The sequence below is a fragment of the Echiichthys vipera genome (assembly GCF_963691815.1).
Source record: "Echiichthys vipera genome assembly, chromosome: 5".
Taxonomy (NCBI): Eukaryota; Metazoa; Chordata; class Actinopteri; order Perciformes; family Trachinidae; genus Echiichthys; species Echiichthys vipera.
The window spans coordinates 9939636-9966955 of NC_139830.1; the positions used below are offsets into that span (position 1 = coordinate 9939636).

Sequence of the window (27320 nt, forward strand, 5' to 3'; positions counted from 1 at the left end):
TCCCCTTCCACTATCTACTTTACAATGGCCCCGTCGTTGCATTTGGAGCTTAGAGCTACCATACACGATTGTGATTTCCAAAGTAGTGATAGATTGATACATCGGCCGGCCGATATTTATCACCGTTATTTCGGTGGATGCAGGCTGCTGCATTCACCGATTGTTTTTTTCCAGCATTATTTACAGACAGGCGTCCACAGGCAGCTTTGTGTTGCTGGAGACGCTGCAGTTCACTTGCAGACCATGCGTAGCTCTTCAAGACAACATTAAGCTTTAAATTAATCAAATCAAAGCAACTGTTTAACTTAGCTGAAATATTACCATACCTTTCACCTTTGAAAGTGGAAACGGGGATGCCAAATGCCTGCTCTATATGTGTTTTGCTTGAAACTATATCTAAGCAAGTCTGTTGGTCCAAATGGTAAACGGTGGCTGTTACGAACACTGGTCATAGGATTAAGGAATACCGATGTTGTTCTGTGGTGTTGTAGTAGTTGAATAGTATAGTCGATAGCTCTGAATTACAGGACTTCTGTTAGATTACTTCTGTGTCAGTTAGCCCTGAAAACTCTCTGGAGCCTGCCGTGGCTAGATTCCCTTAGAGCCTTCAATCTGACTCTCTGCAGGCTGCAAGATACAGATGCAAGGTTAAACAATAACACTCACCCTCACTTCCTTAATGTCATGTTTATGGATTATAGCCAATGAGATGTCAGCACATCTCCTCTCGCTGTCTGATGTTAGCACATCTCCTCTCGCTGTCTCGATCCACCTTCCTACAATAAGAATCTGATCTTTTCTGTTGGAGCCTTAGCATTGAGGTGGCGTCACGTACTACTTTGTGTTGACGACTCTCTAAGAATGAACAAACTCCTTTCAGCATTAGACATACTGGACTCTGGCACTTTGAATTCTTTTCCAGCATCACGATAAATTCTACCCTAATATCTCCCGACTCCTACCTTGCAATCGCAGTGATATCATAGCGCACCAGTCAAGAAGAGCTTTAATGGTGAGAGCTCTGTTTTATACGTAGTTGAATATTAATACGTGTTAACGTTTATCACGTATCAGACAATATGGAAGAACATCGGCAGTCCGTATTGGTTAATGGCTAAGGTTGATAAATAAATCAGTATGGGTAACAGCCCTAAAAAATCCATATCGTTTGATCCCTATTGTAAAGAAATAAAAAGCCAGGGTGTTTTTTGTTTTTTTACCTATCCCTTAGTGTTAAGTTGTTAACAATGATGCCGCAATATGAGGCTACTCCAGTGTAACAATACATGTATGGTGTGTTCTTCAAACACTTTTCAAGCTATATATCCCATATATCACAATATACTGAATCGTATCATCCCTGTATCATGATTCATATTGAATCACCAGATTCTTGCCAATACACAACCCCAGTCAGAAATGGGTCAGGTCAGTGATATAATGCAGAGTTTTAAGCACATTTGGGGGCAGTTGAACTCACCAGATCAGCCACTTTACACAACCCATCTGAGAGCTGGTCAAAAGACTCGACTGTCTCGACCCCTGGAGAACAAGAACAGGCTCTTTCCACCAGCCTCTCTGTGTTTTTGAGAGCTGTCTCTGTGGCTGCCTGGAAGCCTGCAGGACAGCTCAGCTCGGGCACTCCAAACAAACCCTGCGAACCAGAGGTCAAACACACACAACATAAGTAAAATGTCATGACATTCCCAGTCTAACTTGTGCAATCTATTGTCATGCTATTTCACTGGAGCTGTGTGCAGTGTTGTAACTGGACAGACACATTAAGGACAAATACACACCACGTTTTTCTCGAACACGTTGAGTCTCCTGTGAGGTTTGGCATTGAACGCAGCACCGACAGGAGACCATGTTGTCACGTTTCTCCGAACATGCGTCCATAAACTCCGGTGCTTTACAAAGTGAAGCAGCCTTTTACACGCAGACATGTTGTAGTGAATGTGCTGTCCTGTCCTGTTGATGTCTACTGGAGCTTTCGGTGCTGACGGTGGCCGACAGAGGACATGCTCAACTGTAGCTTCACAATGTAAATACCGTTAATATATTATAAAAACCTTTCTCTTCAGGGCAATTAAGAGGATAACTTTTGTTTTTGTCATGTGTTAAAGGCAAAGGCAGACCCGTCACATGCTAGCATACTGGCGAATCTATCAAAGTCAACACAAATGACTGTAGCAGGCGGCATTTTCGTGAAAAACATAACAAATATTATAAATGTGTTGTTGTTTTTAAAAAGTCATCTTCATACCAACATGATGTTTACTACTCGGAGTAGCACTGGATGTTTTTTTTTCTAATGTTGCTAAAAATAATTAAAAACGGTCACAAGTCAAATGTGTCGAAAGTGCGACAAGCTACCGAAGACGTTTACGTGATGTCGTCACTTGTGTTTGAAGCCCCTTCACAATAAAAGCAGCTTAATGTCGTGCACCAAAAAAAAAATTAAATCTTGTGTTTACCCCTATGGTTTACCCTAGTATTCATACTGTATACATATATATTATGTTTAACTAAATAACATAACAACAATGGATAACAGAACAAATAAAAACAATAACTCATAAGTAGAACAAAAGAGAAAGAAAAGGGTAATCATCTGGAAGCTTTTAAATTATTTATAAAGAAATACATTTTGTCCTCTTGGATTTGGTCGTGAAGCATACGGAGATAAAGTTAAAAAAATTTCCCAATTTTTATTACATATATTACCAAATTGATAAATGCATTGTGATTTTTTTATTATTTGACGCACATAACAGGATCTAGCTTACTCACTGAAGGCATATTTCCTATTCCTTTAAATTTTTAATGGGGACGGGAATTCAATATCTTTGTCCTGAGGTTGGATTATAATCTGTCAAAATCTTATCATCTCCCAGCAAGCCAAGATGAAGTCCCTTTCACATATAATGCATATCTATTATTGCATTTCTCACAGTCTGTGAAGTTATACCTGCAAATAAACAGAACAAGATAGACACTAATTACTGCATAATCATGATGTCATCAGATAAGATTGAGTTAAACACAGAATACACCTTGAAATGATGTCTTTATTAATATGGAGAAATAATTCATTCATTTGCACTCCACAACCACATTGCATTAATAGTTCTGTGAAATAAATTTATTAAAGGTGTAGTATGAAAAACATTAAGCAAAATTTCATAAAGCGACTGTATTTAGAAACCTCCCCATAAACAAAACTAAACCATGTGACTGGCAAAATGTCTTAAGTCAACTCTGAAAAAGAATTTAATACTGAAAGTAAGTAACACAGAACATTTAAAGGTCTTCCCAATATGAGAAATCACAGTTTTTTTGCAATAAGTACTTTCGGTTGCTTGTACTTGGCAAAAAGGTACCAATTTGTGACATATGGCAAGACAATGCAGTTAAATGTAAAAAAAAAAAGAAAACAAATTAACAAAAAGCTTAAATTTAAATAAACGTTTTGCTACTGACTGATCGCCAAATCTTTCAGACAATGTCATCCTCAATGAAATATTTACATCTATGTACTAGAATACAAACACAAAACTAATTTAAAAAAAATGAAATGCATGGGGGGGAAAGAATTCATATTAGTTCATTTGGCTCATATCAACTTATAATACAGTCAAGCATTAAGTGTGTGGATTTACAAAGGAGTGCTGTAGTCAAAAGTCTGAACATGGATTTGTTTTGTCCCAGTGAGTGTGCTTGGACATCTGCCGACCTGAAATTGTTTCTTGTCCTTACCTTAGCTCAAAAAACAACTGCATGTCTGAGACTACAGTAAACTTATTTGACCCCTGAGTTTCTAATGCAAAACTAGTGTATGAAATACCTCATTACAGTGTATCTTAGTGCAAGCCAGCAATATGCTTGATTAAACAGAGGTATATTAGATAGCACCCAAGCTGACAAGATTCCCCAGAATGGTAACTCTGCTGGCCAAATCACAACAAGCAGTATGGGAGGTGGTGTTTTGCGCTGGATCCTTGTGAAAACCAGCAATTCAAATGCTTGAATTTGTATTACATCTATAAACATGTTTTTCATAGAAAATATAAATATCCCTGAATGAAACAGATTCACAGCATTTTCTCTCGAGGACTCCAGTGCTACTACCATAACGTGGCCATCAAGTGTCTTTAAAGGTCTCCAGTTAATGTCCTCTACAGTTCCAGCTGCTACGCCCTTTATTCGCTGTCGTGATAACTTACTGTCCGCTTTCCCCTGTTACGGGTGTTCACACGTGCCTTCCGCTGTGATTTGCTGTAGGACTCGTCGCTGCACTCGTCCTCTGAGGCGGACTGTTGGCGCCGCTGCCTTAGCTGGCGGCTGGCAGTCCTTTCGCCGACCCCAGACAGTCTGTGACTTCTCCTCTTTGGACTGCTGTGGGACCCTGAGCTGGCAAATGAGTTTTCAGAGGCTGAAGACAAATGCTCGCTTTCCGAGTCAGAACTTCGATTCCTGCTGCTGTAGCTCTCCTTTCGTTTGTGTTTTGGCCGCTTTGCCTTCTTCTTCGCGCTCTTTGAACGACCAACATCTTCCTCATCCTCGCTAGAATCAGAATGGGAAGAGGGGTCTTCCTCGTTGCTGTTACTTTCCTCTTGTTTGGGTTCCCTTCTGGGACGCTTTGAGGATCCTGACCTGCTATTTTTATTGTTCTTGGACACTGGCTCCTTCTTTCCTTCCTCCTCCGCATCTTCAGAGTCTGAGGTGTAAATACGTTTTAAGGTGGAAGACAGCTGATTCCTGACATCAATGGGAGAGGTTCTGTTAGACTCTCTCTTATTATACCTGTCTTCCTTAGACGCTGTGGCTGTTTTGTTACCGTTTCCCTGTTTACGCTTGCTCGCAGAGTCTTCCTCAGAGAGAGAATTGTCACTGATGTATTTCTTTTTTGGTAGGGCTCGGAGATTCACTCGTCGTTTATTTGATGTGTTGCCAGAATTATCAGACTCTTCGTCTGATGAGCCAGTGGAGCGTTTTCTCGCCGACTTCCTCTTGGGCTTGTATTCCTGTTCGGAACTTTCTGAAGGGGAGGTGTCCCCATGAGGCCGTTTAGATTTTGTCTTGGTCCTTACTGGCCTCTTTGACTTGGTTTCAACCTCGGATTCCTCACTGGAGTGATTGCTTTCTACTTTGCTTTCTTCGTCTTTTTTCAGTCTTTTCTTGCGTGGGCTGGATCTCTTTGGAGAATCGCTGAGTTCCTCCGATTCAGCACCATCCAGTTTATTAGTTGAGGCAGATTTTTGTTTATCTTGGCTTTTTGACCGTGAAACTTTACACTTTTTCTTAGAGTCCTTGCGGATTTCTTCCTCCACGTTTCTTCCATTTTGGTGAGGGTGTTTCTGAGGACTGTCGTCTTTACCATCATCATCTGAGCTGACAGGGTTCTTGTGTCGTGTGGTCCTGCGTTTAGTGTCCTCTACCTCCTCCTCTTCCTCCTCCTCACTTGTAACCCACTTTTTCCTGGCTGGAGTGGTTGCTGTGCTTCGAGAAGGTTTCTGAGACACAGAAACTTCCGCTTCTCCAGAACTCTCCTCCTCAGCGTCCTCTTGCTCAGAGTTGCTGTCAGACTTGTGATGTTTTGCACTGTGTCCATTCACATGGGACAAAGTAGCTGCAGAAGAAAGGTTGGGGAAAGAGCCAACTGATTAGAGAAAATTTCGTCACAATTCCAAGCAAGTGGCAACAAAAAAAAAAAATCCAAAACTAATAATGAGAGACTAAGACATTTCTTACCATTTCCCTTTGTCTTAACAGCTTGTCTTGATGTCCTCTGTTTGTTGGACCTCGTGTCTCCATTCTGCTGATTCTGGGAGGAGGAAGAAGCATCACTGTCATTGTCATCCTCCTCGTCCTTGGATTCTCCACCCGGTTCCTTTGTTTTCCGAGAAACTAGAAAGAGAAACAAGAGTAGAAATGAACAAAAACGTACCCTCCTGTAAACGGCCTAAAATATAAAAATGCAAGTATGTTTTACACGTAGGAACTTTGACATTAACAAGATCTAAGAGCAATGTATCAAACTTTCTGAATTTAGATGTGATGGTTCAAATTTTGAATTCCCTGATAAAAGTATTAAGATTAACATTTGCCAACCCTGTTTTGATGGCTCTCTGTCAGAATCAGAGCTGCTCTGGATCACTGCGGTGCGTTTGCTGGTCCGGCTTGTGTGGCGGAGGCGGCTGCTGCTCCTTCTTGGCTTCTCCTCTTCTTCCTCCTCCTCGTAGTCCTCATCTGATGCTTCAAGGAGTTTCATCTTATCCACAGCTGCCCTGGCCGTCTTTCTCTTGAGCGACCTGCGAACAGTTATTTCCTCTTCATTGTCAGAGCCCTGGGATGTGGCTTGGTCAGAGTCCTGGTCGTGACGTCTCTCCCTGCGAGACGACCTGCTGCTGTGACCGTTGACTTCTGCTCTGCCTCCTGAAAACAAGCCATGCGGAAGGATGTTTAACATACTGGTTGGCAGGTTTTCTTGATTTGCAGAGTGTGAGGCTGAAGACAGTTGTAGTAGTGTTTACCTGTGCGCTTCCTGTCTGCCCCAGAACTGTTTCTGGTCAGCCGTGTGCTCCTGCTGTTCTTGCTCCTGCTGTTCTTACTCCTGCTGGGGTAGCGACGACCCGAAGACTTTGAGGACATCCGTCCATCCTCTCCATCTTCACCTTCACTGTCAAATTCTTCCTCCTCTTCTTCCTCCTCCTCCTCCTCACTATCGCTCTCTGCAACTGGCAACAAGAACAATCCACATACAAAACTTAAGACTATCACACTAAAATCATTGTTTCTTCTCTTAATCTGAATACAACCGCTTAAAATAATGAGGCACGATTGAAAACTGGATTTTAACAGGAATACTCAGCTCCTGACCTTTTTTCCTCCGCTTGGCATGGTTGCTTCTTGTAACTCTTGCTTTCTGTCTGCGTCGATGGTGCCTTGAGGAACCAGGATTTTTCTCCTCCTCTGACTCACTCTGCTCGCTCTCACTGTCAGACTCTGGAATGTTTAATTTTTCAAAAACATTTTATACATAACATTAATTTCAAATACCTTTGTCCAAAATTTTTGAAGATCGGAACTGAAACTTATTTTATCGGTTTTTCAATTTAGAATAAAAATCGTGACACCCCTTCTCCCGACGAAACTGCTAAAAGCAACTACATCACAATCAGTGAAAACTGTACACTGACTCTGCTTTCCTGACTTCAGTGAGATTCCTACAATCACATTACAGGCTCCTAATTCAGTGATAAGTAATTAAAGTTACTTGTCTATACCTCTGAGCTACATCTATCTAGGGGGTTAAAAAAGTTTTAACTACACATCTTCACATCTTAGCACAAAAAGAGGCAACGTTGTACCTGGTGTTGACGAAGCAGCTTTGGAGTCGTCGTCCGAGGAGCTTCGACTCCTCCTGGCTCTCTCAGGAACAGACACTTTGGCTGAGGTAGATTTGGTCACTGACGCCGACTCCTTATTTTCCTGAGTTTTTACAGCAGCTCTTTTTTGACTTTGGAAAAAAAAAAGAAGAGAGCAACTTTTCAACTGACATGAACAGGAAACCCTAAATGTTCCGGCCTGCTCTGACTACTTGCACCTTAACCGTTTACAATCAAATTATTGTTAAGCATCTATGCTCAGATTAGCTGAGCAAACGCATAACTCAAACAGACCTTGATGAGGTGTTGGATGGATCCTGTTGCTGCATTTTCTTGCGGAACCTCTGACTGCGACGGAGCCTATCGCTGCTCTTGATGGCAGTTTTGTACTCTGATATGATTGTTCTGATTTGCTCCTCGAAGAAGGCAGAGAGCCGCAAGGTCATACTGTAGATCTGTAATAGAACAGAAAAGGCGAGTCAGATAAGCTAAAACATAAACTCTGATTATATCATATAAATATACATAGAATTACTTGATATTTCAGTCAAACTTAACTCCACCCATTACATTCACACAATTATGTTCTGCACTGGAGAGCAGCTACCCTAACTTTTCTTCCACTTACCTTGGAGCGTTTATTGGGTGTGTAGGCTTTAGCGTTAGCAAATATTAGCCTAGTGTCTTTGCACAGCTCTACAGGGTTGTCATAACGATCCTCTCCCAGGGTCCTCTTCACTGTGCCAAAGTCCATCGGTGTATCAATGATGTCATGGTAGTCCTGGACAAGCACACAAAAAGCATGATTTGGACTACACCTTCCTATAAACACTGGAACACAAATCATAACCATCTGATTTTATTTTGTTGACCTCATGGCAAACGCCTTTAGTTTGTTGCGTTTACTTACTGGATAGTTCTGAGGATCCACAGGCTGTCTGAACGGTTCGGAGTCCTCACACTCAAATATGTAGTTGAGCAGATACTTGCACTGTTGCTTCCAGGCATCTCTGTCAGGCACCACTTCTACAGAGCGCTGTGAATATCAAGGAGAGAAGAAATCGTCATGACGTGTGACGCATGTCATCTGCTGCTACTGAATCAATTATAGTCAGTCTGATACCAAATTCTACCAGAATAATCAGATGTTTCAGAATGACAGTACTGATGATCTAACACAGTTTGAACAACATATGTTTAGTTCTTCTTTATTTTAACGGTCTTGTCTTTATAGCATGTCCACCTCCTTTGTATGTAAACCCCTGCATCTATTTACCTGACGTAGTCGGTGTCCAGATGATGTTCCTGGTGCTTCTGCATCCTCTTCCTGTAGGCAGTAATCAAATTTGGATTATTTGAATCTGATTATCATCCGGATGACAATAGTTTTTTTAATGTGAAGGGGACCATAGTTAAATAACTAAAAATGAAAACAAACAACAAACCGCTAATAGGCAATTTAGGCTTCCTTTACCTATTTATCCACTCTACTTGCACATATATTTACTATTCAAACTAATTGTAATTTGACAGCAGCGCATGATATATCAAACACATATAAACCCAATGACTAGAGCTGTTTTAATTTAGCCGGACTTACCTCATCATCATCGTCCATTTCTTCAACAGCACTGTAAATCTCCATGATATCTGTGCAGCTCTGATTACTGGGAAAGAAGGAAAAATGTGTCAACTAAGCATTTATTTGAATGATGGCCTGGCTGTAATTTGGGGATAAATCACATGACCTTGAATATATTATCTTTTGAAATAAAGTGGTCTCGATAAATAACAAGTTGGGAAACTTACTTGACAAATTTCTGGAGGACATTTGTGATGATCTTTGCAGAGTGGGCAATCTTGCTCCTAGGCTCATTGAAAGTGCGGGCGTTGTGTGCAATATACCTGGCATCCCAAATTAATGCTGAGAGGCGCCTGTGGATCACCAGAGGTCAGTACTTAATTATTTGAATTTCAATAGCTGAACACATTTCGAGGACAGAGCTGGGTCGACAGTTAAAGCCCAGCTCAGACCAAAGCAGCTGGTTTTAGAACTTAACACAAATCACCTGTTTCAATAGCAAATCAATCAGAGGCACAACGAGCATGTGAGAGAGAGAGAGAGAGAGAGAGAGAGAGAGAGAGAGAGAGAGAGAGAGAGAGAGAGAGAGAGAGAGAGAGAGAGAGAGAGGAGAGAGAGAGAGAGAGAGAGAGAAGAGAGAGAGAGAGAGAGAGAGAGAGAGAGAGAGAGAGAGAGAGAGAGAGAGAGAGAGAGAGAGAGAGAGAGAGAGAGAGGAAAAGAGAGGGAGCGAAAGCGAGCAATACAATGAATAAGGAGAGCGAGCGCCGTAATTGAGAACAAAGTAGTAAATCAGGGAAATAAAACAGTTTTTTCGCCGTTTCATCACAACTAGAAATGCAGCTGAAGCAAATATCTGAATATCTCTGTCCTCGTTTATATTTTATAATGTTACAAATTATATCCAGCTACGAAAAAAAGCCTGAAAAGTTGGAGGTTAGAACAGAAGTACAGAGAGGCGTTGCTATGGAGACGATAAACCGCCTCACCTACACTTGTTGGTCTAAACGAGCAGATTTCAGAACGTTGTAGACCTGCACATTGCAAGTAGTTGCAAGTTTCAACTAGACTTTGACTTTGGTCTGAACTGGGCTTAAGAGTGCAAATACTTCCATGCCTTTGCCAGCTTAAACTATCAGGTAGATAGACGGAGGAGAGACTGGTAGGACTGACCTGTAGAATCTGTTCATGAGTCGCAGTCTGATGGTGCCCAGGTCAGTGGGATAGGCGATCACAGTGCAGTAGGTGGGATACTGGATTAAGTCTACAGGGCCAGAGAAGGGAGCTGCAATCTCTGTAGCAGAAACACAGGGGAAGTGGGTATGCCTGGGAATAAATACTTTCACAGTTAAAGGACCCTATAGATACCCAAATGAGAGTGAATTGGGACCAGACGTGAAAGAGGGAGTGTGTGAATGAGAGCAAACAACAGTGAGCCTGTTTATGCATACACACCAACAGTGATGAGCTGGTCGATGCCAGCGATGATGCGTTCACACTCGGCGTCCCTGCTCCTCTCCCCCCACTCCCCAGGCAGAGTCTTATACATCATATCATTCATCTCATCTGCAGTCACAGGGATACCACCTCCTTCTGTCTCTGGCTGCTGGGCTGCATGGTAGAGACAGACTTGTTTATTATGCATTTAAACCCCATTAACCATGCTTTGTGAACAGACACCAGTGCTGTGTTTATGTGTGGATGTGACTGACAGCAATAAGCCTGGGAAATGTCTTCATTACCATCATCTGGAATAGGTTCCACATCCCAAGGACTCAGTTTCTCTGTTTCCCCATTGTCCCATCTTATGAAAACACAAAAACAAAGTGTAGCCAGTGTCAATTATCACACAGCCCTGTGTGCCACCTTTCTTTATGTTTTATTTCAGATTAGTATGATATGGTCATGAAAATGATGTTTTTGTTTTGTTTCAATTACTAAAAACTAGTAATACATGTTACTGTCATCACAAGAACGCAGAGTGTCATGCCTCTTTAAAACCACCAGGGGACAGAGACCAGTCCTGGACTGACCAATTGGATTCATTTTTGACTACAAAAGTACTTCTAAATATACTAAAAGAATAAAGATGTAGCAACTAAAGGTCAAATACAGTTTTAGAAAAGAAATCCATCGTGTCCAAGCTTTGCGTCAAAATAGAGACAGTTTCAAAAGTAGTATGTCCTTGAAACTAGCCAATAAATTATACCATATCTCCAGCTACCTTGCTCGTGAAAATGTGTTTTCCCACCTGACTTTGAAGCACTGGAAGAGACTGTCAGCGTATTCAGGCTGGTAGGGCTCCTGACAGACGATTGTCCCACTCCACCATGCATCATCTATCACTGAGCGGAAACGGTCGTCTGCACAGGAGATGTAAAACAATTTAGGAAGAAAAGGAAACTATTCAGCTTTTTTCTGTTAAATTGATGAAACGCATGCACTGAGGATGATACTTAAAACACAGATTTAACTCTCACGAGGTGCACAAACTTACTTGGTTGCCAGTTTCTACGGAGCGCCTCATCATAAGTTTGCCTCAACACAAGGAAATCTATCACATCTGGCATGTCGTGATACCTGTAGAAAAAATGAATTAACTTGGGGAAGTACAATAAACATTTGGGACTGAATTATACTTATTATCCTAATCCTAACAGCAACCCAGCACTCAAATGTACGCATTCACAATAATATATTCTCAAATCATAATCTTCATAAATGTACATTCAGTTCAAATTAATGTTGGGTTGCTAATAGAGAAGAATACGAAATACAACAATATATTCTCAACATTGAGCCACAGAATAAAACGAGTTTCTTACTTGACAGAAAATGACTTGTCTGATATTTTGCCAGTGCCGTTGTCAATTAGAGTCAGCTTCAGACAGCAAAGTGTTGGAGGGCAGACTTCATATTTGATCCCAGTGATCTTCACAAACTCTTGGTCCTTGGAAATATGCAGCAGGTTTTGAATTTAATTTACATTTTGATTTATACAACTGAATAAAGTCTACATCTAAATTACAAAAAAAGCAGGAATTTTGTATCCACTATTACTTCTTTTTTGTCTTAATCTCACCCGCAGCTCCATTTTCTTCCAGGGCTGTTTGTCTATGTTGATGGGGTAAAGTTCGCTCCGGTTCACTGTCTCAACATAAGCCTCGTGTCCCTGCCGGAAGTAGATCACCTGACAGACACAGAGTTTCAATCAGAGCCTAGAAGGTAACTTTTCTACATTATGCGAAACAGGATGATGATCACGACACCCTGTTAAACCACAAGGATTACCAAACGTAATTACACCACATCCGTACAGTGGCTCTGATATGTCTAGTGTACCTACCTCGTCTCCCATTTGGGGAACAAAAGGAGACTTCCTGGGAATGACATCAGTGATCCAGGGTGAGGGTCTGAACTCATTGGACACTTCTCTGTTGATGGATGGTCTAACCTTTGGACGCTGATTGGAGCACCAAGATGTAATATGTGAAGGGAATAAATATGAAGCAGTTTTATTTTATTTATTAAAAAATTCACTATTATATTTCCTCAGACTCAGGGCAATGATTAACCAGTTAGGATTCAGTCAGCGACCCATCAGGATCAGGTTGGATACTGCGTGTACTGAATGCACTGTGTTAAACAACTCACCCTGGGGGACTTGTTCTTGGCTTTCTTGGATTTCTCTTTGCTATTCTTGCCAGCTTTTTCCTCCTCGTCACTCTGCTGCTGCTTCTCCTCGTCTTCCTCATTATTATCTTCCTCCTCCTCTTCAGAGCTGCTGAGTCTGCGCTGCACTCTTTTCCGAGATGACAAGGGGGTAGAGGGCTGCAGGTTGATACCAGCGTCCGCCGTCCAGTCAGAGTACTCGCTGGATGAGTGACTGTCCAATTAAAAGCAGTTGTGATTACAATTTTAAGTTGCATATACGAAAACAGGCAGCACAGTTAGTTAGTTAAATAATTTGTTTTAACCTGCTTGGTACCAGATGGGTGGGGTTTGCCACCTAAGACAACACAAAGGAGTAACAAAGTTTTAACATAAAGTCTTTTTCATATTTTTTTGTGATTCAGGAAAACCTGTTTATCTGGTACTGTAAACAAGTTCAAACAAATTCTAAAGTTGATAGTACAGTATGCAGCCTTTTTCTATAAAAATGTATACCTTGAGCTGTCACTGTTCCACTCTTCCTCATCATTGGAGGAATCCATTTCACTGCCATCCATTTCATTATCCTGAACGGATTATAAATAAAAACAGGAGGATTGCTTCAAATTCACCAAAAAAAAACACAGGTGCTTGTAAATGACACTTTTACCAAAGTAACAGGAGGGCAGAGAATGTGATACCTCAGTGTGTACCTCTGAACTTGCAGTCTCCTCTCCCTCTTCGCATGACAAGTCAATATATTCCAGCGTGTCACTGCGGCCGTGTGTTCGCTTCGCAGTGGGAGGCTCATCATCTGAATCATCCTAAGGGGACAGATGGGGCTGACTCAAAACCAGTGCAATGATTTGAACAGAAATAGTTGTGAACAGAAAAAAGCAGACACATGCTGAACATTATTTCAATATTTGATTATAAATAAACAATCCTACAGGGCATAGTGAAGATACTTTATATTTACACAGTATATAGTGTCTTTATACTATCCAACACAACAACGGTACAGTACATATCCCTGATGATTATTCACAAATCACAGGTACAGCACCATTTTTCAAATTGCAATCTAAGCCTCCTATATTGAAAGAAAGGAAAAAGAAACCTACTCGACAGCTGCTGTAGATAATGCGTCTCTTCTTTGCATTGTACATAGCCACCTCCTCATCTCCTCTGGCAGTTCTAATGTCCTCCTGGTCCCTGAAAAACAATTCCCATGAAGTTTAACATTCAGGGCAAAATAAATGCTGTAAAATCTCATTTTACTGCTAAGCCACACTCTGTTGCTTAAATGGGTACATTTAGATACAAGGTTTTTTTTTTTCTATCTGTTCTGAATCTGTTGGATATTTAAATACTGATAGATCTAAAATAGTACTAGGATCAATTTCCATTTAGATTTAAAACATTACATCATAACTATAATCCATCGTGCTTCATGTAAACAGTTCTATCTTAGCAACATATTAGTAATCTAATATAAAACACCACCAAGTGTATCGACACAGTGACACACATCTTATGTCTTCAGCTGTGGATGGTTAAGCTAACATTGCTATCTCAGGTACCTGTAGCTGCTGGGTGCCACCTCAGGCACCACCACCCTGCGTCTCCAGGCCTGCAGGTCTCTCTCTGTTGCCATTTGGCTGCGAGGAGCATTCTGGTGCATCTGCCGGACACCTTCCACCTGTCCGCTGCGGCGCAGACCCACATTAGGTGGCGACTGCACATCTGCTCGATCATTCACAGACACTGTAGTGCAGGAAAAATAACAAAAATGAATTTGTTGCTTTCAAAACCCCACATCTAGCCTTAAACAGCTCACTGGATCAAAATGCCAGCTAAAACAGTCCAATAAAAACACTGGTGATGTATTGATACCTCTGCGTGGTGTGCTTGGTGCTGGTGCCAAGGCTGGGCCCTGTGCCTCAGCTTGTCCTTCTGGTCCTGCTCCAGCCCCTGGCGCTACATGGCTCTGACGGTCCTGTTGCTGCTGGAGATTTCGAATGGCCTCGTCCAAAAGGCTACTGCGTCTTATTGCAACCTCATCGTGTTCTGCAGTCTGCTGGCTGATCACTTGTTCCACAACCTCGCCGTCACCTAAAGTTGCCATCAAACAGGGAGACCAAGCGCATGAGTGGGAGGGTAGCAAAGGTTCACACTGGTCAAACACTGACAGCGGCTAGTAAAGACACTGAAGCAGGATATAAGCATAAGCATATATAGTTTAGATGTTCCTAAATGTAGTTGGCTGATAAAGCAGTAAACTATCAAAAAATACTGTAAACTATCTGTTTATGGTCAAATTGTGTGTGGTTGTTTTCATTCTCACTGGTGGCTACGTATCCCAGCTGGGGAACCAGGTGTTCAGCAGCAATATTCTCCCGGCCTGGGACAAGACGCTGGTACCTGAAAATCAAGTACAGACATGTGTTTAAACATTCATTTGTTCATCAAGACATATTTTATATAGAACACTGACTGACAGTTATTAGCTTTAAGTCTACTATGCACTACCCTCACATTCAAACATTTGAGCCTGCAGGTAATGACTGAAGACTGTATGGCTGCTGTATAACTGAAAGAAGCTCATGTATACCTTGGCGGATGGGGGTTTCCATCCACGTCCACCAAGAAGGGTGGGGGCATGAGATGAGGTGCCTGCTGCGTCTGTTCATCCAGTACAAAGCCGTTGGTGTCCCGGATGAGCGGCCGGTAGTCTGTGTGGAAGAACACCTGGTCTGGAAGCTGTGTGGAGACCAGGAGATGCCAAATGTTACATTTCTATACTATATAGTGAGTTTTAAAAGTCTTATGCTGTGTATTTTCAGTATCCCTAAAAATGGCATTATGGTAGATTCCATGCGGCTACAATGGTAACTTGTTTGTGTAAAGACTGAATTGTACATGTGAGATTTATCCTTGCCTTCTCATACGGCTTGGAGCTGCCGAAGCCAAAGATGAGCAGATGGCCATGGGAGTCTGTGCAGGCAAAACGATGGCCGTCAGGGGTGAATTTGCAGTCGAAAACGGCTCCATGACCTTGGCCCTCAATCTGGATGAGAAACACAAAATCCCCCGAGGTACAGAAACTTGTTAGCTAGGGAGACAAACTTCCCATCATGATTTTCTTTCAGATAACGCAGGACCTCAAAGTATTTGTTTCCTCCTCTAGCACACATTTTGCAAAAAGAAACTAAAAAGGGCCTCTAGATGATGAAGTAGCAGACAGTTACAGGATGAAATCAATTGAAGGCACACTGTGTGACGCCGATGTAAAATTATGAAAAATACATACTAATCTTACAGTTTGATTACTGTATTATGTATTGCTGTCTTTGCTGTGGTTTCTGTCATGAGCCATTTTCTCTTATGAGCTTGAGCAGAGTTGCCCTTTCACATATGCAGCACACAACAGGAGATTCTCCATGTCAAACGCGTTCTACTGGAAATACTTGGTTGGTTTAGGCGAGGGGTGGTGTCTGGGTAGAGTGTGCAGGAGGCAAGACCTGACGTGGATTACACTGCAGTCACTTAGCTGGTTCATAATTTTGTCATAAACAGTTTGTCTGACGATTTTAGTGATTGACCTAGACAACAGAAGTTCCTGAATCTCGTCGTCACTTCAGTTTTTGTTCAAATCTTCCCGTACATTACCATTTTCCTTAGTCCAAGGATGTTCGTTTTCTTCCAGTTTTAAGCCAGCCGCATGATAGAAACTTCATCAACACATCCATCGCTTGCTGTGAATTCTCTGGGCAATAACCTTCTCTAGTCACATTATCTCAGTCAGAAATGACATGGGCTACATGAAGCTCGCAGGGTTAAGTCTGTTTAATTTGTATTTTTATAGTGTCAGTGTACCATGTTGAAGTAGTGCTGTGTGTTTGTCCCTTGCAGCAGATCCCATATGAAGACATTCCCATCGTGGCCAGCAGACAGGATGATCCTGGGGTCAAAAGGGTGCGGCTCCAGGACAAACACCTCAGCCTCATGGCCCTAAAGACAATGTTCAAGTTAGTGCCTGGTTTTAAAATTAGTCCATTACTGGAGGTTAAATTAGGTGGCTGCCATATCCACTTTGCTCTACATTTTACTAAGAGAAACACAACATTGTGCACAATTACTTTAAGGATATGTAGCAGCTGTCCTGTGTAGGAGTTCCACACTTTGAGGAGATGGTTGTTAACAGCCGTGATGACTGTATTATCATGGCGATCCCACGCTACCATGGTGACTTTGGGTTTGAAGTAGCTTTCCTCTTCGCTCATCGGTTCAACACTGAGAGAAAAAAAAAAACAGCATATCAGAAATTACACATCACACACATGTTGCACCTCTCTAAATATTACATCTAATAGTGATACCAATGATTAATAAGTAAACACAAATGACAATAAAAGAATTGGTAAGCTCTGGGAAGTAAACACTTTTTCTTGCATTAAAGAAGAAAATCAAGGAAGCTGAAAGTGTAGGTGTACTTATATCTATATTTCAGTGATTGGCACTATTGGCACATACTGTATATATTGTGTACATACAGATTCTGTAGGACTGATGGTGAAATAAGGCTGAATGTTTTGAGTCATTCCAAGTTCGACACTGAACACACTGTCCAGAAAAATGCTTTGCTAGAAAGACACAGTGTCAGCCTTCATCTGATTTTGTACATCAAGCGCGACTGCGTACAAACAAAATGTCTAATATTTTCCTTTTGTTACTACCCAGAAGTATCCCCCTCCTCAGATTAATTGCACTGTAGCTAGTTTCATGTTTTAGCAGAATTATCACACCACCACTGTTATTATTAATCTACAATTCTGTGACAAACTCAAAAGGAGGTCCACACCTTGTCAGACGAAATAAATATAAAGCCAGGGTCATTTTAACACCATTTATAATTTATCCGAGCGGAATTGGTAGAGAAATGTGGTGAATCCTTTTTTCGGCAATCGGAAATCAATATCCAAAATAATCTTACATATTTCAGTCCTTAGCTAGAAGTAGTGACAAGCATCGCAATCTGCTCACAACTCGTTTACAAACAGGCGAGAAGACTGTGCTGAGACAACTGAACAAATAAAACATTTGATAAATAGATACTCAGCTTTCATCAGCACCTGGTTTACTTGTACATGGTCCAGTAGCTCTTTGAGGTGGCCAAGGGAGCTAATGATTGCACTTGATTTAGCAAATCTTTTACAGCAAATGGGTAATCTTGCTCTTCCATGTACTGTTGCTTATACAGTGTACTTTCTTGTCTCGCTATTTCTTCTTGAGAGAGACACACATACTGAGGTCACATTAAAAGGAATCTACACAGGGAATCCACACTCATATATAGCAGCAAAGTATTCCTTACCCTGGAAGAGTGGCAGACATGTTGAGCAGGATGCACCTCCACTGCTGCCGGAGATGGAGCTTCCAGATTCGCGCTGTTCCATCTCGACTTCCACTCACAAACCTGAGACAGACAGCACCAAACACTTTGCACCATCACTGTATACACCCTTACATTTAACTCAGTATAGCTTCTATGAGAAACATCGATAGTGAGTGAGTAAATGATAAGTACCTTTCACCTGAGTGGCTAAATTGGATGCTATCAACTTTGTCCTAAACAGAGAGCATAAATATGGCGAGCAATCATTAGTTAGTGAGTCGTCGTTGAATGTTTAAGATGTTAAACCAGATAATGCAGATGAAAGTTTATGTCATATGTTCTCTGCATAAGCAACATTCTGCACATTAGAGTTTGGCTTATGAGATGATGCTCACCGTGTGCTCATGGAGCTCTGATGTCTTTTCTGGACTCCCAGCTCCCAAGTAATATATTCTGATGACATCATCAGTACTTCCTGTTGCTAAGAACATCCCACCTGGAAAAAAATATCAGAGGTTAACCTTTATCTGTAATTTCAGTATTATCATTTAACTAGAAAATAACAAAACTGTATGCTTAAACACACAAAGAAGCCTATATATGTATACATATATACACATACAGGTTAATTTAACACAAACAGTATTTAACAGTCAACATAACAGTCTACCTAAAATTTCTAATTACCTGGACTGAATGAGGAGCACACAGTTTGGACCCCTGGCCTTGGACGCTCTGTAAATTTGTGTGGCCGGTCACTTGAAGGACAGAAGAGAAAATGTTAGTGATGTTATAGAGAACATGCCTGGGTCAAGACCTTTGAACTTGCCAACTCCATCAAGTTCACTGATTCATCTGGCATTCTGACATAAAACTGTAGTTTCTTGATTGAAAACACATTCAAGCCAATGAGCACCATAGGGGAACTAACGATTACCCAATTAGTGCTTAGGGCTTGAACATACCAGACTACTCAATGGTCAATCACAACCAAGTTAGTTAAACTTATGCTTATGTCACAGGCTCACCTCCATCGCAGCAGATATATTCTATCTGTTGGCTACTGTTGTGGCCATTAACGTTGGATAAATAGTTTTGAGCGTCACATCTGCAAAAATCACCCGTTTCACTCTCATAAGTGGATCACTTCTGTCCGATAAGTCTAGAAGAGCCGCAAGTTTGAATTATTTTACACCTCTGTGTCTTGGGCATCTAGGAAGGATTCTCCCTGGGCGCCCCCCTAGGGAGGTGTTCCAGGCACGTCCAGCTGAGAGGAGACCTCGGGGAAGACCCAGGACCAGGTGGAGAGATTATATCTCCACACTGGCCTGGGAACGCCTTGGGATCCCCCAGTTAGAGCTAGTTAACGTGGCCCGGGAAAGGGAAGTTTGGGGTCCCCCGCTAGAGCTGCTGCCCCTGCGACCCGACCCCGGATAAGCGGTTGAAGATGAGTGAGTGAGTGTCTCGTGTGTGTCTAAACCATTAATCAACCACTCAAAGTCGACACAAACCACCATTTTTCTACATTTTAATAGAACGACTGTCAGTAGACAACAAGTGACTATATTGTACTGACAAACATAAGTACATAGAAAAATAGTCAAAAACTCACAATATTTGACTGTTATTTGGCTTTAAAAGATTTAAAGAATTGTCCTGACCATTGCCCACATCACCTGACTAATGCCGACACGCGCCTATTGGCAACCAGCAGCACCAGTCCTGACATTTATATCTAGTGTTTAGTTGTTGGCCCATCCTTCAACAAAAAAAGTCAATTTAAGGTCCATCTAATCTAACCTGCATTGCAACTTCAGCGAGACCTGTGATTAACAGTCAGGTAAGATGCTAGTCTAACAATCCTGTCATCAAGACTTATCAGCATACTTTGAGGAAAACAGAGATCCCTTAATACCATTTAGTTCAAGTCTTAATACATTTAGTTTAGTTGTGTTATACTTGGTTTCCTGCTATACAACTGGATGCTTGCAAGTTAAAGTAAAGCAGGCTGTTTAAAGCTATATTAAAAGGGCTAAATTGCGTATATGGTAACCAATGTTGCAACAGAAGAAAAAGCCTGTCAACCCAGTTTGGCTTCCCTTCAAGCATTTGCTTTAGGCCTACTGCTGATTTTCATTTAACAAAAACCTGCCATTTACATAACCTCCCCCCCAACTTTTGTACTGTTCTGCTGGTTTGGTAATCTTAAGGTGATAAGTAAATAGCGCGCTGTACAACAGACGCCTGATCAGAAAAGCCCCCTCCATCGTAGTCGAGCCATCCTACGCTTTGCACCAGGAGTTCCACTTTCTACCCTTACTGGGTGGAGGTGTAGGGTCCCTAGCATCAGGAGCACCAGAGCACAAGGCTCCTTCCTTATTCCTGCTGCTATTAACTATGAACTCTATTCATTTTATAGAACTTTTATTGTTGCATTTTCCCCATTATATAAGGTGTAGCTTTTTTTTTTTTTTACTCATTCCACTTAGCCAACTTAATGTTTGCTATTACTTGTTTTTAGTGTTGTTGTGTTTCTTGTTACTTATTATCGATGGTGTTTTGTTGTTGCATGTACATTACTTTTCTCCCCTGTTCACCAGAATTGCCCTCCAGGGACAATAAAGATTTATTGAATTGAATGACAGCCTACAATTAAGCATTTTTAGTGTTTGCTAATAGCCTTGTCAGTTCAACTGAAAAAACTGAAACAACTGACACGATGTACTGTTCAATTTCAGGAATGTTTACTTTAAATCCATAATTCACTACTCACAACCTTTGCTCCTTTATAAAAGCAGCATTTCCTCATAATTGATCACATGAAACACGAGAGAAACACATAAATATAAGTATCATTATTTGATAAGTACTACAACTGAATATTTGTGAATGGCGACATTTCAGATATACTTAAATGGTCCTTTGATCTCTAAACATTCCACCTCTTATTAGAGGGGGTGAGGGTGGGGAGACGGGGGTGGGCAAAAGATATAGTATATGCCACACAAAAGCAATATACATCATCTGAAAGCTGGGAACATGATATGACCTCTGAACTGTGTGTCATGGTTCTCTAGTCATTAATCTGTTATAAACATTGTGTTTTGTTAGGTGCCTATTAAAATGTTAAACGTTTAGAGTGTAGAAGGGCTTAGAACATTATGATGGAAGTGGCTGGTAGTGGTGGTGTAATGGTGTAGGGGATATTTTCATGGCACACTTTGGGCCCATTGGTACCGATTTAGCATCGTGTCAACGCCACAGCCTACCTGAGTATTGTTGCTGACCATGTCCATCCCTTTATGACACAGCAGGATAACGTGCCATGTCATAAAGCGCAAATCATCTCAGACTGGTTTCTTGAACGTGACAATAAGTTCACTGTACTCAAATGGCCTCCACAGTCACCAGATCTCAATCCAATAGAGCACCTTTGGGATGTCGCATCATGGATGTGTAGCCGACAAAACTGCATGATGCTATCATGTCAATATGTACCAAACTCTCTGAGGAATCTATGCCACTAAAGGTTAAAGCAGTTCTGAGGGCAAAAGGGGGTCCAACCTGGTACTAGCAAGGTGTACCCAATTAAGTGGCTGGTGGGTGTATGAGGACCATTATCATGCTCCATTAGGTCTCATAAGCTGTTGCATAATTTTTTGGGTTGATACCATATGTTAGATTAGGCACTAACCATTATTTACCACTCAAGAATTTATAAAAGTGATAAGAAATCTCTCCGACATACCACATGAAGCCACCAAATAAATCATAAACGATAGCATAAGATTAGCATACAGTGGACAGTGTCTGCAAAGGGGAGACTTGCTGGTATCTTAAACACTCATGTTTTGTCAAGGAACCTGGACCATGCCTGGCCAGTTTTTCCCTCGCCATAATGTAGCCTAACCTTGCAGCGTTATTTAGCTTCCTGACAGCTAGCATGTTATGGTTGGTAGCAATGTATTCCTTAGATCATCAAGTTTCATATGATACATCTTCACCATGACTTTAAGACTGAGCCCACTACAGCCTCTGAAAGACAAAAAAGTTGATGGTCCATCAGCATGTGAAGAGATTAAAGCGGCTCTCACCTAAAGTTGATGTTGTTGACGTCCCACTGCCAGAAGCAGACAGTGGCATCAGTTCCAGTGGACAGCATGTAACGTTTTGAGCCCTTGGCAAACGGTGAGAACTGAAAACAAAAGACATTCACAGATCAGGCATCCAAATTACTCAAATTATAATAAAATCAAGGCACACATAGGGGGTTCAAGATTAACCCCCACACCCTAAAAGATATCAACCACTAAGCTGAGGGAGGTTGCCATGGTGATAAAGAACTTCCAATGAAGGCTGATGGAAACATATTTTTAGTTTAAAACAAGACTTTGCCAGACTTCCTACCACCTCCTCCTCTTGTTTTATTTCACGATGTGTCAGCACAGAAAAAAACATATACTGCCACCCAATGTTTTAAGCCACTGCTCCGTGACAAGTATGGTAACGGTATATATATATATATATATATATATATATATATATATATATATATATATATATATATATATATATATATATATATATATATATATATATATATATATATATATATATATATATATATATATATATACACATATACACACACACACATATACACATACACCAAAGATATAGGCACAATAAGGTAATCATTTTGTCCATTTAAAAATATTTACACAGCAGTAGTTGATGGACCGATTCATGTGCATTTTGTTTCTTTTTTAACTTAAGTGAGCATACCTTCTTAAATCTACAGCTGGCATTGCTTTGATAGCCATAACATATCTACCATTTTTTGATTTTGCTGAGGACATAAAGACAATTTAGCATGCCCAGAGTAAGAAGGTAATTCTAATCTCATTTAAATGATGATGCATTACTTTTGAATAGAAACAAGGAACCTGGTTTCCCTCTTTGGTCTTTAAGGGCACACTCACACTGTCCTTCCGCACCGCGCCCCGGGCTTAAGGGTACTTGTCACCCCCTCCGTCTCCCCCCACTTGCCAGCCCGTTTGTACTCATACTGCCTAGGCCTCGGCCAATGCTTCTTGCCTGCCTATACGTCATCACGTCGTAACACATCACACGCATTGATGACGTCATCGCAATGCGTCGCTTTGTTTACAAATCTTTCCATAGACCTCAGAGTTTTTGTGCATCTTATCCGACTATTTTTAAATATTTTCATCTGCCCAAATCTGCAGTAAACACTCCACCTCCGTATCACACCAACGTGAACCTTTCGCCGCCATTGTTGTTGTTGTTGTTGTTGTTAAATGTCCGCGCATGGTCCGTCCTTCTATTTTCTATGTCCGAACAGGCGCACATAAATGACGTCAGAACCGCCGTAGGCCTTGTGCTCGTACATGTGCAAACGCGCTCTACAAAAGCCCAACTCTCTCAGACGGGCTGTGGATGGCCAGCTGGCCGCAGCTATGCGCGGAGCAGATGCACTCACACTGGTCAAACGCACTAGGCTTTAGCCGAAAAACCTGTTTTGGCCCGGTGCGGAAGGACAGTGTGAGTGCGCCCTTAAAAACACAGGACAGTCCCATTATATAAATGCCAGTATACTATTATGACAGATTTATTTACCTGTAGGGAGGTAATGGATCCACTGTGCCCCTGCAGCACAGCCACAGGTGCACAGGTACGAAGGCACCAGACACGGATGGTCTTGTCACAGCTTCCCGCAGCAATTAGTGTGTTCTCATAATTAACTGCCAAGTCTGTGATCTCTGCAGAGTGTCCACGCAACGTCGAATGAAGCCTTCCATCAAATGAAGACCAAATCTTCACCAAACAGTCATCTGAGCCCTGACAAATAAAAATGCACACTTGAACTTTAAAATTCGACTTCGGTATACATTAAAAGACAATACAAGGTGGTGACCTAGAACTTTGGATCTGATCATAACAGCATCAAGTATGTAGAGTCACAGTCAGCCGAGTGCCAAATGCTGATCAGTGTTTCAAAAGAACAAAAGCAAAATTAAAGTCACTGATATCACTGCATCGTAAATAGGAGTATATTTTTGAGCACAGAGATATGTTGACAAGTTCCATCTTACTGTGAAGATCCTGAGACCGGTGCGATCAAATGCAATACAGTACACTGCAGACAGATGCCCCAGGATCCGCCTATGCAGTCGCATGTGCTCATAGTTGCTAACAGGGTTGATGGAGCTGAAGCGCTGCGCTCCTGTCAGCTCTCTCCCTCGATGGACGTTCACTGTTGATTATAAGAGGCAAATCATCAGAACATAGTGATGAAATGACAGGCCCACCACAAAACTGATCAACACAAATACAGTGGGCGTGGGATACATTTACTCTAATGATTAACAGGAGTGGAGGGGCATGATCATCACAGGATGAAAATATATGAAAATACGGGAGGCTTTTATTCTTGGGCTTAACCAAGCATGTTTGTCTTCCAATAGACCATATGCCTCTAAATACATTGTTTTAGTTTAGTTTGTCCCTCTCAGTAACATGCTTTATCTTACTTTTTTCTAACAGTGTCAGTTACATAAATTTGATTTAAACAACAGCTTGAAACAAACTTCCATCTGCATCTCTAAATAACGAAATTGCGGCAGCTCTGATGTGTGATGCATCTGGTTTGTATCTGTTGCTATAGGAAACAACAAAATATCAGAGAAACAAGAAAACCACCCCAAAGGTTTTCATCTGTTTTATGTTCTCACTGCCTCAAATTCATTTTGAGGTATTTCATGAGGCTTATTTGTAGTGAATTTCTTCTAAAAGGTGGCTTAATCAACAGTTGAGTGACTTCAACAACATCTACGTTAAATACGCAAACAAACATGCCAACATGTGTATTTTTCCCTGAGGAAAGACAGGTTTAAAATAGAAAACATTGAAGCAAACAGGCGGAACAAGAATCTTTGCAGCAGTGTGTAGGAGATAAATGCCTCAGCAAACAGGAATTGTTGGAAATCCTGAAGATTCGTGTAGGTAAAGCATTGAATGAATACTAATAGTTCCTTGCAAACCTCTACATGAAATGATGATTTATGATCACTCTGGCAATTCCAGGACAATTACTAATTCCCAGCATATCAATTTGACCATTTAAAAAAAAAAAAAAAACACACACACACAACAGAGGAATATCCAGTGAGGCCAGACCTACCTAGGTGTGGAGGTTTCTTGCAGTTGAAAGGCCTCTCTGGTGGTCTGCCCCGGTGAAGGGCTGCATATGATGAAGCACTAAACCGCACACTGTTGCAGTCTAAAAAACAAAAACAGATAGTTCACACAATGATTCAGCTGATTACCAGCTGCATGTGGGAAGAGGATAGTATTAGTTCTGGCGACTGCACAAATGAAAAAACTATTCAAATATTTATATTATGTAAAACTCAAATTTTATCAGAGGCATGTAAGAGATCCATTACATAGAGAGTATAAAGACGCCCATGTACCTTTTGCGGTCCTAAGCATGGACTGCTTTCCAGAACCCAGGAGAGAGTGTACACCTGGGACACATGATGGCACTTCTTTGTCAAGAATTGGTCCAATCTGCTTACATATCTGTAGCAAATGGTCTGGTGCAATATGTCTGTTGGCTGCAACCTGTCAGAGCAAACAAAGACAGAGTAGTGACATGACAATGAATACAGATCATTGCTGAAACAATTGATCGAATAAACAACAATTTTGATAATCAATTAGGAGACTAAAATGCCAGACAACCTAAATGTGCGGATCGGCTGCGCTATTGCAAATTCAAATAAGATAAGCTATTCGAAGACATCATCTTGGGCTGTCAAAAAATGGTTATCAACTTATTTCACTATTAAAAAACATTTATCAATAATTAAAAGTTAGGTGTCCTAATGTAGAGATTTAATAAGATGCGTGATTCTGGAGTGGTTGGTCTGGTAAAGTGTGCTTCAAAGGAAAACTAGCAATCAAAAAAACATTTATGTTGTACATGTAAATTTCACTAAATGTATTACAGTGTGCACTTTGGTTTTATGTATTCCCGGGACTGCAGACTGCATTAAACAGTTTTACCAGAATAGATGTCTGACAGGGTAGTTTGTGCTTTCATGTGCTTTCTCAACTCATATTCTGAGAGGCGTGGCTTCTTATGCAAAACGGTCTCTTTTTATGGACCAATCACAGCGCGGGTCACATGCAAAAATAACGCAGAGACAGCGCATCTCGGTCTCTGATTGGCTAGTGGAGAAGCCGTCTCGACGTTGCAAGTAGCCGAACTTACCCACCCTTTTCTGCAGTACAACAGTCGGGGAGCTAAATAATATTAAACCCTCTATCAAAATACAGTTTCCTGAGCGACCATACAGTCCACTGAAGAATAAAGTCAAGTTGGGAACGACTTGTGACCTTGTCAATCACCCTAACTCAAGAAAAGCCAACAGTAGTCCAGAAGAGAAGAACAAAGACCGTAAACAAGAACAGAGCATGGGCACAGACAGAGTCCCCCTGTCACAAGACAATAACAACCGCCGACAATAATGAACACATTAGGTTAAATCTCACCACATCTTCATATGTTCTCGGGTGCTCGTTTCCAAGCCAGTCCAATCTCCCGGGTAAGAGCTGTCGAAAACAGGGAGTTTGGTAAAGCGCACAGAAAACACCACCGGCAGGTAACACATTAAAGCTAGTTTGAAAAAAAGCCGGGTGAGAGGTATTAAAAAGTCGACTGAGTGAGACAAGTTTTATGCCGAGACTCAGTCAAAACCAACGGTTAGCAGTTAGCCGTTAACAATCAGCGAAGGGATACACACCTGATATTCCTCTAGTTCGCTCGCAAGGACCTGCAGTGGATTAAAAAGAGGGCGATTCAGATTCGATTAACCTCAATTAACTCCTTTATAAACTAGCTAGTCAACTATCTTGAAATACTACACATTCATACCGACAAAACAAGCTCACCTCAGCCGCTCTCCGACACGGACCCGTTGTTAGGAAACGAGAAATCAAGTAATAGAGCTCTGCAACGGAACAGTAAGAAAATTAACCGTTAAAGGCAGTTGAAATGTCAATTAGCGCGAGCGATATCGTCCGTAAATGAATCATATTGGGGTTTACTTTCTGCGGCTTACCCGACTCAAGGAGCGAAATGTTCCGATTTTTGGCCATTGAATCGGTCGTGATTTTTGGAGAGGTGAAACAAATATATTTTTAGGCTAACTTTAATGACTATACAGATAATATGTATATATTTATTTAATTTCGGTTACACAGCTCTTCTGAC

At 41.3% G+C, this 27320-nt stretch overlaps 2 protein-coding genes across 2 annotated transcripts in view; both read right to left on the reverse strand.

The window, feature by feature from the left end:
• The window catches only part of LOC310946876 (mitochondrial intermediate peptidase-like), a 29122-nt gene extending 26985 nt beyond the window's left edge, over window positions 1-2137 (reverse strand). Inside the window, exons 1-2 of the mRNA XM_083913451.1 lie at window positions 1800-2137; window positions 1481-1654 (exon numbers count right to left, since the gene is read on the reverse strand). Coding sequence (XP_083769577.1) covers window positions 1481-1654; window positions 1800-1946 — 321 coding nt within the window. The 5' untranslated portion in view covers window positions 1947-2137. The remainder of the gene's footprint in view (window positions 1-1480; window positions 1655-1799) is intronic.
• Window positions 2138-3245: 1108 nt separating this feature from the next.
• brwd1 (bromodomain and WD repeat domain containing 1) lies at window positions 3246-27264 on the reverse strand. The gene is made up of 44 exons (XM_083913448.1): window positions 27169-27264; window positions 26999-27057; window positions 26851-26880; window positions 26600-26659; window positions 25516-25666; window positions 25224-25322; window positions 24136-24296; window positions 23660-23881; window positions 22114-22214; window positions 18707-18777; window positions 18415-18515; window positions 18212-18252; window positions 17999-18100; window positions 16764-16917; window positions 16501-16635; window positions 15563-15691; window positions 15236-15384; window positions 14969-15045; window positions 14518-14736; window positions 14205-14388; window positions 13746-13836; window positions 13323-13445; window positions 13138-13208; window positions 12625-12856; window positions 12317-12433; window positions 12053-12160; window positions 11796-11920; window positions 11468-11550; window positions 11222-11333; window positions 10713-10774; window positions 10426-10581; window positions 10144-10264; window positions 9201-9326; window positions 8992-9058; window positions 8668-8718; window positions 8302-8427; window positions 8020-8172; window positions 7686-7846; window positions 7374-7522; window positions 6883-7008; window positions 6537-6740; window positions 6115-6438; window positions 5755-5910; window positions 3246-5632 (listed from the first exon to the last, which is right to left on the reverse strand). The coding sequence occupies exons 1-44, from the start codon at window positions 27203-27205 to the stop codon at window positions 4203-4205; spliced, it is 6756 nt and encodes a 2251-aa protein (XP_083769574.1). The 5' UTR covers window positions 27206-27264; the 3' UTR covers window positions 3246-4202.
• Between the last annotated feature and the right edge of the window lie 56 nt (window positions 27265-27320).